Source organism: Pholcus phalangioides, unplaced genomic scaffold (assembly GCF_987345545.1).
Source record: "Pholcus phalangioides strain wild (caught in Gottingen) unplaced genomic scaffold, Ppha-v1.0 ptg000040l_1, whole genome shotgun sequence".
NCBI lineage: Eukaryota > Metazoa > Arthropoda > Arachnida > Araneae > Pholcidae > Pholcus > Pholcus phalangioides.
The window spans coordinates 5,216,432-5,232,521 of record NW_028301626.1 but is presented as its reverse complement, the minus strand read 5'-3'; the positions used below and the strand labels follow the sequence as shown (position 1 = coordinate 5,232,521).

Here is a 16,090-nt window from a genome sequence, read left to right as displayed (position 1 = left end):
GTGTGCAACTAAACGAACCTCCTCTTTACGAATCCGTTGTTAGAAAATAATTGATACATTTCCTTCGCTTAAATAACTATTATTATCAATTATTTTCATCATTACTATTAGTTGGACAGAGTTTCACGATCCTTCATGCTCCCCTTAGGCTTCATTCGAATGAATACTATTAAAAATATTCTGTTCCGCATTTTGTTCATTCGAATGAATATAAACGAAGGACGAGTCCTTCTAAGACATACCCCGACTCGCGAATAGATGAAAACCTCTGCTGCGCCATCACCGTTATTTCAAATAACGACTCGATTCCAATAACGGATTGAGAATCGAGCCATTTGCTTGCGAGTGGCCCAGGCGACGTGCGGCAGGAACTTTTACCCCGAGAGCGCTAGCTCCTGGCTAGACTCCTCTAAGAGGATGTTGGGATCGAGGGAAATCGCTACGCTCAGCCTGTAGAAATCCAGTATGAATTGCCGTTTCAAGAGACCCTTAAACCAAGGTATGAAAGGGGGACATTCTATTTAGTTCGTTAAAAAAAATAATTTCTACTACTATTTAATCTCAGGTAAGATGAAGTCGCGAACGAACTCTGTCCAATAACTCGAACACTGATCGTGCTCTGGTATTTATATTCTACTTTCCATACTGTTGAAAATTCTCTCTGTTGTCGCTGATTATTAGGAATGGTTTCATCAATGGAGTGTGCAAACACATTGTTGTGGTTTCTTCACTGTTCAATTTTCATTGTTGAATTTACGTTCGTTTAAGTTTAGAATATTAGCCATCTTGTCCTCCTTTTTTTCAGGTTTCCGGAATTATGAGCTGATCAAAGCCCACCGTCGAAATTTCCAGAATATAAGAACCCAGTTTTCCTCTTTTCCGGGCAGATGCTATTATTATGGCTTGCGGCAATGTTTGAGAAGTTTTCTTTGCGTCGACTTTTTCTTTTTTTGAGGGCAGGGCCGTATAGTGGCTTCCCGGAGCAGAATTTTTTCTTGCAGGTCCCTTAAAAGAATTATGCTCAGAAACAATGAGTTTGGACTCCCCCATTCGGTTCGGACTCCGGGCGTTGGTTAAAATTGTTGAAGGGTGAATGAAGAAATGAATGCTTATATCTCTCAAATCGCAGTAAACAAAAATTTATTTTACGAATTTATTTTTCATCATGAGTAGGCGATTAATATACAGTCGAATCCCATTCCAACGAATACCGTTATAGCGAAAATCTCGTTTTAGCGAACACTTTTCTAATCACTTCATATAAGTTTACATAGGAACAATGCTGAAACCGGGAATTCCTTTATAACGAAATTTCATTATAACGAAGTGATTTCTCCGGTCTCTTGGAGTTCGTTATAACGGGACTCGGCTGTACTGAGACATATACGAAATTGAAATATACGGGACATAGCCAATTTTCACCGAAAACGTTGCCGGTAAATGAATGGCTACTGGAAATCCCATTAAATTTAAAATGTATTACACGGAATAATAAATCGTTGAACATCATTACAAATTTGTCAAAAGAATATTTTTTTTTCGTATCTTAGTGAAAATTTCAAATGCAAATGACCTTCATTGAAAAAAAAAACGGGACATAAGCATAAGTCAGAACACGGCCAAAACACAGAAGTGCCTCACGTCAAATACATGACATTCTTGTCTCCACATGAACCGTTTTGCAGGACATATGGTCACGCTACTCATACTGTGATATATATATATATATATATATATTTTTTTTTTTTTTTGGTCCGTCGAGTAGTTTCAGAGATTTCACTGTTCCTATGGTTCAGAAAGGTTGAACACACAACACTGTTGCAAGCTATTCGCTTAAGACTTGTTCTGACGAGTGCCATCTTAACCACACGTGTCAAAATATGCAGAAAATAAAAAAAATATTCGAAGCAGTGACCTTTGAGGCACCAAATTCTTCTTTCTTTGATGTTTATCAGAATTTAGTGACGTCACGCATATCTCTTTTTTCATGTAAATAAGACAAGGAAAGGGAGATTTATCAGACCAAGAGATAAAATGTAGCGAGAACAAGTGTTGTAGAGTTACACTATCGCCGAAGTAGATCATGAGACATAAAAGATAAACCTTCAAGGAGCACAAAAAATACAAGAGGTGACAACATGTTCACAGCACGCAAAGGTGATTGTGCACCCAAATAAGTATTTTATTCCATTGAGGCTCCATTCGTGGAAGGAAATTTCTGAACGATGCTGATCACTGCATTGGTGTCGATCGTCGTGGGCTTGTGGATATTGTGAGTGTAAATGGCATTTTTTTCTTTGCATTTATTATTTTATTAATATATAGAAGAAACTCTCTGCACTTATAATTAAATTCCACTGCTGGGTATGTGTGCTGTCAATTCACGATAAGTTGAACTCCAATGTCTCGAATATCAGTTTAAGGCCGGTATTACACTATAAAAGTTTTCTAAAAGTCCTTTTATAAAACTTGAAAAATTCAACCAATAAGATTATCGGTTGCATTTGCTCGAATGTAACCTATGAGCTTTAATGGTTGAATTTATCAAGTTTTATAAAAGGGATTTTATAAAACTTTTATAGTGTAATCCCGGCCCAAGTCGAAGTTTTTACTCAGCCTGGAACTTTTTCCATATTTAGTGTTAAAATTTTCCCTTAAGTTTTCTTCCTTTAAGTCGGGATGAATCAGGAATCTCTCATTCGGGAATGGGAGAAATTTCAGAAATAGCATTTAGCGACAGAATTTAGCATTTGGCAACAGAATTTAGCATTTGGCAATAGAATTTAGTACAGTTTTTAGCAATAGAATTTAGTACAGTTTTTAGCAATAGAATTTAGTACAGTTTTTAGCAATAGAATTTAGTACAGTAAACCGCCCACTTAAAGGGCACAGTTCAGTCGCGGGCACCCCTCAGCCAAATAATCACTTTCCTGCGTACAATAAATGTATGAATTTCAAACCCCTGATTAACGGTCATCCCTCTTTTACGGAAGAACTTTTTTGTTTCACCGTTGTCTGTGCTCCTCCCCGCTCGTGTGCACTTAACGGGACAGCACATGGACGGGCGGACCTAAATCAGGTCAAAGCTCACAACTGCTGACACTGCCACCAGATGGCGACTTATCCGAATATGTATGTGATGTCACTCTCCGCTATCCATACAAAGGTTTTTAACAGCTGGTTGATGCAAAGATGATTAGTCGGCTCTCGATTCGGGGATTTATTTCTCGTCTCTCCCGTCGGTCTAAATGAGTGCTGAGCGGGATGGCGACGTCTGATTTATGGATTTACCTGTATGGCCTTAGGGCTGGGTCATGGGTGTGTGAAGCATTACCCTATCATTGACACTGTTGGGGGCATACCCTTCCATATTTCCGCTCTTGGTCATTATCTCAATAACATTAAATATAGTAAATTAGTGGAGAGGGGGGTTAATATGTTTGCAACTATTGGCATCTCAATTCAAATTCTTGGTACATCATGTGGAAAAACCATTGAAAATTCAAAAAAATATGGAAGAAAATAACTTCATAGTAGAACTTTTGATTCCACATCATCTCGTCATTTAATTCACATTTATTTTTTGTGAAAACTTTTTTTTTGCTCTACAATTGTTGAGCAACCTGATCATTCTGTTCCAGATGGAGACGAAAACATATCTCTATATTTTCGGACCTCGGGATTCCTGGACCGAAGCCAAGTCTTCTTTTTGGGAACATCCTGGAGCTTTATAAGAAGGTATTTAAAACTCATACATATGATATTTTCTTTCGAAACACATTATTGTTGTTATTAATTACACTTTTGGTAATTTATTATAGTACGTACATCATTTATGGTTCTGCTGTTCTGAGCTGTCTACAGACTTAACTTCTTAGGGGGCCGTTCAAGTATTGCGTCAGCAGATTTTTAGCCATTTTTGACCCCACCCCCACCCCCGCCCCCGTCAGCAAATTTTCTTCAGCACTTCACCCTACCTCCTAATGCATATTGGGATCAGAGAAGTACGCGGGGGGGAGGGGGAGGGACGAGCCCCACTATTCCCCCCCCCCCACGATGATAAAAATAAAATTTCATGCAAAATTTATATAAGAAAATTAAAATTTCGGAAGAAAATAGTTTTATATGCTATTATAATCAATTTCTATTAATTTCAATGCTTTTTAGAGGCTAAGAACTCAAAATTTCTCTTTAAGAAATTCGTTGCGACCCAACCTCTAAGCCAGGGGTTCTCAACCGATGCTCCGCGGAGTCCTAATGGCTCCGTGTGCACCTCCCAGAGGCTCCGCGACGACTCGAGGAAAATAATATAAATCAGTCAATTTGATAATAAATTTGATAAATAAATAAAATAAGTAAATATAAAGAATAAATAAAGATAAATAATAAAATGTAAACAAATATAAATGAAAAGGTTCTGCCATAAAAATTATGTTCAAAAAAGGGGCTTTCTTTCGAGTCTAGCAGGGCTCCGCCATAGAAATTATATACGGGATAGGGCTCCGCGCGAGTGAAAAAAGTTTTGAGAACCGCTGCTCTAAGCCATACATGCTGAACCCATGACCCGCGACCAAATGTGGCCCTCGGGGTTATCTGATATGGACCACCCCCCCCCAAACCTAATTTTGTTAAAATGAACTAAGCGGCACATTTGCAGATCATTCAAGTAGGCGCGTGGCACATTCACAAATCACTTGAGTGACCCGCAACACAGTTCCAGAACATTTTAACGAGACTTTTTAATGTTATATATGTACTGAACAACGATTTATTTTCATACGACGCTGTAGAGTATAAGCTATAAGTTTGTTCAAGACGAAAACTTCGCCGTGTGAGTTTTCAGGCATGTTATTTGAAGGCTTTGCGCGGCATTTACTGTTTTTGTAGACAGGTCACGATTTCGTATCAAGTTCACGTTATTGCCAATATTAAAATTATTAGATTAATGCAATTTTCATCAATGTCAGTCCACCGGTTCTACAACTCTAGTTTCAACCTACGAGTGAGAGCTGTTTTCTCCACAACAAAACCGATATTATATGGGGAAAAAATTGAAGTGTACTGCACATGACGTTCGTTTACGCAGATTTTAGAGCATACGGACTATCTTATGCACTTGATTGCGGCCACAAAACAATTTTAATTTTATAAAACCCATCATAAAAATAATTTTTTTTTTTATAAAATCTCCATTATCCAGTACATTTTACATTAATAACTGCATTTTTAATTGTAATTTTTACCAAAGAATACGTGTTTTTTTCCTAAATTTTATCCCCAATTAACTGATGATTGTATGTCTTTGAATGTAAAACTGTGCCACGATTTATGCGATTCGACTTACATGGTTATCGTCGGTCCCGCTTATCGCGTAGCTTTTGGGGGGTAATACTGTATTTGGTGTTTTTAAATTTTATTTCAGCTTTAATTGACATTGATTTTTGAATGGAAAGATGAAGTTTTCTTTCAGGAAAGGGTCCACAGGTGTCATCCTCAAAGAGTTTCGAGGAAATTTCCATTGATTCTACTCATTTAAATATCCATAAAAATATAAAATTATCCGGCGGAATTATTATGGGTCACTCAAAAAAAAGAAGCAAATATTAATATTTTGAACGCCAATAGAGGCCAAGAATGGAATTAAGAATCTCGCAGCCCCCAGTCTTAGAGCGAAGTTATTCAAAAAACACAAGATAAGATACAGCACAGACAGAAAAGAAAGAGAAACAACTAAATCAAGCGTTTCTCAACCTGTGGTACGTGGACCAGTGGTAGTTAATGACGTTTGAATAGGTGGTCCGCAGACAGATTTGATTATTGAATTTTAAATAAATGAAAGAAAATTGCTGAATTGGGGAAATTGATATCCTTTTGGGTTCAAATAAAAAATTGTATATTCATCATAATGCGTTTTTTTAACATACATCATCCAGAAAAATGGGAGAAACTGCGATCCTAAATATGGGACATCCCTAATTGCAGCCAAGAAATGTAATTTACGATAAATCTGATAATTACTGCTGAAATGGATGAAAGGTTGCGAAATAAAGGGCTGCTACAAATCGAGAATGTGTTTGACGAGAAAAATATTTAAATGACTGGATGACCATATTTCATTGAGAAAAATAAGGGGAACCGGGATCTTTTGAATATGGGACGTCGCCCAATATTCTTAAAAAAAAATCAGAAAAATTCCCATTTGTTAAAATCACCGAAAAATTGAGGAAAAGACGTTGAACCTGACAAATATGTGAGCTGAACTTATAGCCGTAATTATCACAAGTAATGAAAACGCTGTTTATACGTGCACGATTTTAGTGAAAATTACCAATTAAAATGAGCATCGTTGAAAACAACGGGTTAAATTTATATATATATAAAAAAAAGAACAACTATAAACCACAACAATGTCCCGTAATACGGGGCACTGTCAAGTTGTCCGTCGAATTCTTTCAGACTTTTTAGTGGTGCTTGGGTTCAGAAAGGTTGAGAAACGCTGAACTAGGGGGGGGGGAAGTGGAGAAAAGAGGGGGAAAAAGAAGTTTATTATAAATATCGCCAAGAGAGATGATTAGTAGCCAACTGTTGCTATTTTTAATAATTTTTTGCAGCTTTGATAATTGCATTTCGCCGCTAAGTTTTTGTTTTTACGTGCTGCTTGGTGAGATGAATATACTTGGATTTTTTCATGGTTTTTTGAGGATGACACCTTTGGACTCTTTCCTTGTTAGATAATAGTATGATATGCTAACGATAGTCTAATTATATCTGTTACCTTTATTCTCAGGGTCCTATAAAATGCCACGAAGAATGGGTTAAAAAGTATGGTCGAGTTGTTGGGTGAGTGCAAATTTGTAATTGAAGAAAAAAAGGTGAGGTTTTCACGATTTTACAAATGTAAATAATATTTTTTTTTTGGTTTGGAAACATGTTCACTTTATTAATTGGAAAGAACAGTGTTAAATGCGGGTAAAATGGGTTTTCCGCATTTAGAGGATTTTTTGGCCCGAAATTCCTCAGTTTTTCGAATTCCAATATCTCTGTGACTATTGCAGTTAAAACATTGAATTTTTTTTTCTGGCCATCAAGAAAGACAGGGCAACAACTTTCTAATTGGAAGTTGGACGATCGGGGTGACCGTATAAAAATCGTTTTGTTACACATTGTATTTTCATTCTAAAAACTGGTGCAGAGCAATTTTTGAACGCCTGTTGAGCATTTTTTTTAAATTGAAATCATACCTCTAGCTGGATGGGGTTGACGAGATAAAGGCCGTGCCAGCACTTACATGACACCCTGTATAGTATCATGCATACATTATACACCCAAACTTGTTGGAAATCTTAAAATGTAATACATAAGATAAACCAGAAACATCTCCTTCAATACTATATGTCCCATCAGACCCCAAAAACTAAACGTTTTGCAGCACATGTTAACATCAACAAAACTTGACTCGGATTTATGAAAAGTGTTTGACCAATGTCCAAGGTATAAAATTAGCAGTATCTTAACAAATGTAAAGTAATTTAGTATCTCAAAATCATGTAAAAAAAAAACACATCAAACTTACGTTTCGAAAACGGATTTCGCCGTTTCTTTTGTTTCCCTAATAATCAGAAATGGTTCATTCATTGACTGATGACGACGGCAACTTGATTGTTGTCATTCAAATGTTAAGGAAATATTTGAAAAAAAAAAGTCAAAACGAAACAAAAACAAATGCTAAAATTTGGCTTTTATACAGTGCGCGTGACATTTTCTGCAAACCGTTGATCCTACAGGCATAATCACGCTTGGGAAAAAACATCAGAATAACGTAGCACTCGGATATGTCATTCATGTTGCAAGAAGTTGCACAGTCATTAAAATAAGAAAGAATTAACTTTTCAAGTCAACTTACAGTCCCTGAGCGGCCAAACACCCAACTGGAAAGTTGTTGTCCTGTCTCTCCTGGTGCCAACTAAAAAAAAATTCCACGTTTAATATTAACTGAGATATTCGGATTCAGAAAACGGAGGAAAAAAGCAGCTTTAGATAAACCATATTATGCATATAACTATCTGATACCCGGCGACGTTGCCGGCCCCGTAAAAAAATTATATATGTATAGCTTATTAGTTATTTCTTAATAAAAAAAAAATTCTGCGTCAAGTAAGAAAAAATTACTTTTATTTTTAAATATTTTAATTAAGAACTTCAGGCAAGCGCTTGTGGATAATACACAATATTTGTTTTGTTTTGTTTATAATACACAATAATACACTGCTAATACACAATATTGTTTTTCCATCTGGTGTGTAGATGTACAAATTTTTCGGATTACCAACACGCGCATATGTCCAGCTTGTGCAGCGGATATTATTCAAACGCCTTTTACGCACTTTTTAAATTGAAACTATACCTCTACGATGGGCGGTTGATGAGGTAAAGGCCGCATTAGCACTTACAGGACACCCTGTATATAGGCAAGCTGAAATACCCGGCGCTTCCCGCGTTTTCTTCAATTACTGGAATTGGAAAAAGTGACAAATCATTATAAAGGAATAAACTGTTATACTGGCAGCATTAAAGATGTGACTAAGCATTGTAAAGGCATATACACGTCTGAAACGCATTGTTGGGAACCACGGTAAACAAAGTACACGTTCCGAAAGTAATTGTTGAGGCCCCAAAACCATTGTTGCCCGACAGTTTTTCGCCCATTTCGGGCATTTGCCGAGCTCTGACAAACTTTTAAAGTGGCCTACGGTTCAATCCCGGTCCTGTTTGGTATATATGCAAAATCTGGCGACGATCGGTCTAAAACTATAGATTTGTATAAAGAACAGACATACTTTCACATTTATATGTAAGATGTCCTCCCCACTTGTTAATACAAGATTCATTGAAAACTGGTTATTTGTGGAGATGAATATTACAAGGAAGAAAATTCATCTCTGCCCCCACGGGGACTCGAACCCCAGTCTCTCGCTTGCCGGATGAGTGCTCTATCATCTAAGCTATAGAAACGGATAGAACATTTCAACCTTGGAACCTTGGAGCGTATATATATATATATATATATATATATATATATATATATGTGTGTGTGTGTGTGTGTGTGTGTGTGTGTTGAAAGGCTCCGTACATGGACGGTAGCAGCGCAATCAACTAATAGCTCGTGAATGACATAGTCCATATGCATACAGAAATGTCCTCCCCACTTGTTAATAGAAGATTCATTGAAAACTGGTTATCCGTCCGTTCCATGTACGGAACCTTTCAATATATATATATACGTTCCAAGGTTAAAATAATCTACCTGTTTCTATATCCTAGATCGTAGAGCACTTGTCCGGCGACCGGGGTTCGACTCTTCGTGGGGGCAGAGAAGAATTTTGTTCCTTGCAATCTTCATATCCACAAATAACCAGTTCTCAATGAATCTTGTATAAACCATACATATTACCCGTATTTAACACTGTTTTTTATAACAACACCTACACATTTTTTTTTTAATTGTGAATTCCAATACGTGCATTTATCGGAACATAACGCGATGGAAAGTAATTTAGACGAAGCAGTATACGTTGTATATATCTGAGATCCGATACAAAGGCATGTATCGGTAAACATCTCTGACCGGAGTCGCTCTGATTCAATGCGTTCTTTCTATGCGAATATAGAGTTGTTTTAATTTTATTGATATCACCGAGGGTCCAGTATGTCATAAAGATTGCCCCAGTCTTTATTTCGTCTAAATCGGGCGAGTAGAACCGAAGTTAAGAAGACTTCGCCCAGCAGCTGAATCGTTCGAATGCGTGGCAAGATGGCGGTGACCGTATGTTGATAATCACGATTCTCGCACCAAGCAACTCTAGCATGCTGTCTGGTCCACCGATTGTAATTTTCGGGAGAATAGATAAATTTTGTGATTTCGATTTGATTCCAGATTTAATAATATTATTTTAAAATCTTATCTTTTGTATGAAGAGACAATTGTTTAAGAAACAGAGCAATCCTTGGTAAAGCCGGAGTGATAACGCAACTCTGCAATGAAATTCAGCCGGTTGCGTCGTGTGCTGAGTGATGGTCAACTAAAAAGGAATGTTGACTCAACGAACGAAAAAAGAGATGATGGGTTCAGGGCTAGAGCGATCTTGATGGAGGCTCTGGATTTATCACTGCAATCTCAATTAAATTTTTCCCCCCAACAGACATCGCTTTCAAAGAAGGACATCAAAAATTCAGCGTCACTGTACAAGACCATACTGAAGAGGAACTTTCTCCGAACCATGGATTTAGCCCAGCCCAGTGCAGAGAAAGAGGAATTCCTTTCCGTATTAAGATCTACAGATTCAAGATCAAAGGGATATCTGATTTTAGATGGTACTGAAGCAGGGAATGAAGTAATGAAGCAACCATCTTCTGTGTCAGGCGCAGAACAAGGGGAAACAGGTAGTGAACAACAAGGTGGACCCTACGCGTATGAGGCTGCTAAGACTATATGGACAATACTGACAGATACGAAGAAAAACGGTAACGCCAAATCACGTAGTCGAATCTCGATGAGTGAAAGAAAGAAACTACAAGGTCTTCTAACAAGAACAATCGATGACATAAGAGACTTATGGGCGTTAATTAGCGTGACACACAAGAGTGTACGAGGGAGGAATCGCTACAGAGTTCCTCTTGATGAACAAGAAATAGTTCTACAACAACTCCAGCTGCTTCTTGAAGAAATAGCGAAGCCATTAGCTGTTACACAACTACCTTCTTGCCAAGCGTTGATTGGTAAAGGCTTGACAAAATGTGATGAAGGACTGTCATCTATAGACTGCCACAAGCACAGCTCACGAGAAGCTTCGCTAATTACAACTTCTACAGTGGATACACAAACTACAACCGACCGAGAGGTAACAGAGGTGCGGAACGAAACAAATAGAACCTACGTCAACAGGGGATCACAAACGGAAAAAACGGATATAGCAAAGGTTCAGACATCTAGGAAGAAATTCCAGGCTCCAGTGGATAGACAAAATTCGGTAAATGTCAACATGAGCAAAAAGAATCGGAAGATATGTTTCAACCCAATAGTTTCATCGGGTCGTAAATCTCTATTAGACTTTTCTGATCTACCCACTGACGAAGGAAGTGACGTTGCAGCTGAAGTAGAATCTCGAGTGGAAGATCGGTCGCCAAACCTACAGAAAACAGCTACTCAACTTGGAAATCACAAGTGCACCCTCACAACCGGAAATGATGAAAATGAGCGGCTGGATTGGTATGAACGTTCCACGATGGGGCAAGCATGCGAAGTCGATGGACAAACGTTAACTGAGAATAATCTTCAGAATAAAAACAATATGGACAACCCTAAAGATGGACAGTCCTCTGAAATCACTAGTTATAACCTATGTGAGGATGAAAACGCACACTCTGTGATATTGCCGGATGGCCATGCTAATTTAAACATTTCTGCAATAAGATCATCACAAATTTCAAATCTATCATTCTATGAGGAGGACAGTTGGAACGAAGATCAGCAAAAGCAACAAGACGTTTTGCAGTCAGCTCATAGTAACCTGGAAGGTGAAAACTGGAAGAAGGTATGCAGAAAAAATAAACGGCATCCATCAACATCGGAAGACAGCAGTAGTAAAAAAGACAATGGTTATATCTCAATAAAGCTGACGGATTTTACAACTCTCGACACGTGGCCTCCGTTAACAAAGTCCAGTGACACCTCGATAAGGCTAAAACATAAGGTAGAAAATGACAAGGCAAATTACAATCGTAATGACCAAGAACTGCAAGGTACTCAGCAATCGTGGTCACAGGTGGTAGGTGATAAGCCCTTAAAAAAGAAGAGATATGGTTATAAAGTGATGAGTGGTTCTAACAGACCACAAAATTCCATAAATGAATCTACAAACATCACTCGAAAGGATGTATGGTACTCTCGAATAGAGAAAAATCGGAGGATAGGAGCGGTAGACAACCACATCGCAGATAAATGGTCACTACAGCCAACACGGACGAACATTGATTGGCAAGACGATTACAAGCAGAAAAGTGAACGTCAGCATCAATATGATGGAGGGAAAAACTACAAGCATGTCAGGGTTCAGGCAAAAAGACCATTTGGCGGTAGAAGAAACAACAGAGAAGTGCCATCCTTCAATGGATCAAATAAACAATGGTGGTGTAACATACCAGCAGTGCAAGACAATCGCTTCCAGAGGCATAGTGACGGAAGTGCTGGGATTAGATCAGGCTACGAACTCTCAGAGAGAGGAAGATGGTCATCACAGAGTCGTCATACACATGCGAAATGGACTGTTCCCAAGGAAATAGCAAGGGGGGATTATCCCACATGCAAGGGAAGTATAGATATCAACAGGAATCACATACTGGGGACGGCTAGGTGTGATGATGGCGAAGACAGACGCGATAATGCAAGAAAGACGTCATGCTGTTATTCAAGATTTGGAAGAACACATACCCAGTCATCGAGAGAAATAAACAAAGCAAAAAATAGGTGCATAGACTGCTCTCTGATGAACTTGGCCCACGGTTCACAACTGAGAACAGATCATAGAACAGCCGGCAAAGAATGTACAAGCCATTTACTTGTACGGGGTCGCAGCTTGATACACTAGACCAAGAAGAGATGAGTGCTCAAATTGACGTAAACCTATTAGAAGGGGAGGCGCCCTTGCGTCTAATTCAGATTAACATGGACAGATCTAGGAACTGTACTTTTCATTTGGTGACCTATGCAATAGAACACAAGATTGATCTACTGTTGGTGCAGGAGCCGTGGGTTAATCGCGGTGCTCTCCGTGGCTGGCCACAACAATGGACAATATGGAGTTCACAAGATTCTAAAAGTGCAATTATAGCTTCTTCTTCGCGGGTGCATCCAGCAACTTATCGTATAGGTAAACAACTTGTTGCCATACAGCTTAGCCTTCGACAGAGAGAAATAATCTTGGTGAGTGCCTATGCTTCTCCCTACGAGGGTTTAGACGGGGTACTACAAGAACTAGAAGAAATACATCTATCATCTACTGCTAAAGAGAAGATGTTTGCTACCGATATTAACTGTCATTCGTCATTGTGGGGCTACAAAACTACAGACGCCAGAGGCTGGAAATTACAAGAATTTCTCAGCGGTCACGGCATGTACCTATTTAACGCTGGCCAAACAAAACCTACTTACGAACTTTTTGGTACAAAAGGATGGCCGGATCTCACGTTTACCTCGTCTGAAGAATTATTTGCTCACACAGCCTGGTCAGTAGGAAACGAGGATTCGCACAGCTCGCATCGGTATATTCATTTGGACCTGCATATAGAATGTCAATCTCAACTGCAATGGCGTTATAGGACGACCACACGGAGATTAATCAGGCTCAAGACACACACCAGGCCAATGTTAACCGATTTTGCACATCAGCTGCGTATGACACACACGGAAGAAGACCTCAATGCAACTGTGGACACCTTTATGGAAGTGTTGCAGTCTGCTTGCGTAAATATACTGGGACGTGCTCAAAAACATAACGAAAAACTTCCCAACTGGTGGACACAGGACTTAGCCATTCATAGAAAGAGGGTTCGAGCCTTGGAGAGAAAATTTCTCAAGGCTAAAGGTAAGTTCAAGGGTGAGACCCATACGATTTACAAAAAGGCTAGAGCAGAATATCTAAAGAAGGTTAAGAAAACTAGGAACGACTGCTGGACAAATTTTTGCGCTGCTGAAAATAATCCTTATGGGGTCGCATACCGTTCTGTTTTCAAAAGCAAGAGAGTACCGCCTCAAGTTTTGATGATGCAAAGCGGGAGTCACAATTCCACAATCTTGGAAGCGGCGGAGCAGCAACTCGATACGATTTACCCAGATCCTACGGACACAATATCCTTGGTAAAACCAATTAGAACTAGTATCCCAGATGACGAGCAAATTACAGTGGAAGAGATCAGGAGTATTGTCACAAGATTGAAGAATAGAAAAGCACCTGGCTTTGATAATATTAGTGTTCCCATACTGAAGACATTATTCGAAGCCAATGCCGAATCGTTTACTGAAATTCTCAACAGGTTCCTGGAATTATCTCTCTTTCCTAAACATTTTAAAAAGGGGAAGCTCCTGCTATTCCTTAAGAAAGATAAAGACCCACAATTGCTACGGTCATATCGTCCGATTTGCCTACTACCCACTCTAGGTAAGGTCTACGAGAAAGTTATAGTGCAAAGACTTATGTATCAATTGGAGTGCATGAACTGGCTAAGTCCTCTACAATTTGGATTTCGTGCTGGAGGGTCAGCTGAGAAAGCTATAGATTCACTGTTGCAAGTAATTGTCAGTATGCATCAACAAGGCTATCAGACGGCGATAGTCACGATAGATATTCGTGGAGCCTTCGATTCGCTGCGCCATGAAATAATTATCAATCAACTTCGCCAACTGCCACTTCCTGGAAACCTGACGCGAGTTATTGAGAATATGCTTTCAGACAGATATATAATGATGTCCACAGACGGAGGAATAGCCATGAAAAAGCAGATGAAAGGGTGTCCACAGGGCTCATGCAGCGGCCCCTTGATGTGGTCACTTGTCCTCAACACGCTTTTACAGATTAACTGGGGCCCGCGGGTATATATACAGGCATTTGCCGACGATCTGGTATATGTTATATCCGGCGAAGACCATATAGCAATAACGGATGAAGCACAGACAGTGTTCGGAAAATTGAGCAATTGGCTGGCTAATAATAAACTTCAATTGGAAGTAGAAAAAACCCGCTTCTTGTGGCCGCACCCAAAGAAAAAGATGAAACCTAAGATCTACATTGAAGGTATACGAATTCGACCGTCTCAGATAATACGATACCTTGGTGTGTACTTTGATAGTAAATTGAATTTTATGGCGCACATCCAAAAACAGGTCGACAAAGTAAATGGCACACTGCAATTACTGCGCAGATTGGCCGGATCGAAATGGGGAATGCAGCGAGCCTTTCGCAACATCTTATATAAGACTATTGTACAAAGGCAACTTTCATATGGATGCGCCACTTGGTATCAGCACCCAACTCAAAAACAAAAGAGAGCTCTGGATATCGCACAGCGTCCCTTTCTTCTATATGTTACTGGAGCCTACGTTACAACCGCGAACGAAGTTCTGTATGTGGCTACAGGCAACCCAGCTTTGAGTATTTACATGGAGTACGAGGCTCTTAAGACCAGACTGCTACATCTTGAAAAGGACATAATATTGGACGAGCAGAGAATTTCGTCAAACCAATTTGAGCAGCGGCATAAGCAATGGCTGTTTCACCCAAGCAGACATCTCACCAAGTCTCAAATAATGCCATTTGGTATTGATAATATAGATTCCCTGGGCTCTAAGAAAATATTCACTGATGGCTCTAAAACAGAAACGGCTACTGGCTGCGCGTATGTGGTACTAGCGGAAGATGGTTCAATAGAGGAGCAATGGAGTCGAAGGTTAGCTAAAGAGAATAGCGTATTCCAAGCCGAGATTTTTGCGATACTCAATGCTGTTAAACGTGCGGGAGAGATGCTTTGTCCAGTAACAATCTTGACAGATAGCGCATCTGGCCTCCTAGCCATACAAGATCCTCGTTCACCTAACCCTGACGTACGAAGTATTCGTCTTATCCTACGCGCTCACGACAACATAAGGTTAGTCTGGGTCAAAGCGCACGTTGGTATTGCTGGAAATGAAAAAGCGGATCAACTTGCCAAGGAAGCGACAACATTGAAAGACTTGGTTGTTCTACCTTGGCCGAGGAGTCATGCCCGTAATATCTTGAAAGACAGAATGCTTCATCTTTGGCAAGTTGAATGGAACAAGAACTCAACGAAAGACGCCTACAAGATACAACGTCGAGTGGCTTTGCGCAAGTGTGTATGGCCGCGAACAAAAACAATCCTTTTAACTGAGCATGGTCCATTTCCGACATACTTGGAGCGCTTTGGACGATCATCTCACAATGCTTGTAAGTGTGGTGCTACGGGCTCGCTATGGCATTACGTCTGCCATTGTCCACACACATCAGCGTTTCATTTTGGTCAG

General features: G+C 39.4%; 1 protein-coding gene across 1 annotated transcript in view; it reads left to right on the top strand.

Annotated features, from left to right (window-relative positions):
* Window positions 1-2,021: 2,021 nt before the first annotated feature.
* Window positions 2,022-16,090, top strand: part of LOC149065311 (cytochrome P450 3A8-like) — a 35,246-nt gene continuing 21,177 nt past the window's right edge. Inside the window, exons 1-3 of the mRNA XM_089254247.1 lie at window positions 2,022-2,272; window positions 3,642-3,738; window positions 6,788-6,840. Coding sequence (XP_089110373.1) covers window positions 2,226-2,272; window positions 3,642-3,738; window positions 6,788-6,840 — 197 coding nt within the window. The 5' untranslated portion in view covers window positions 2,022-2,225. The remainder of the gene's footprint in view (window positions 2,273-3,641; window positions 3,739-6,787; window positions 6,841-16,090) is intronic.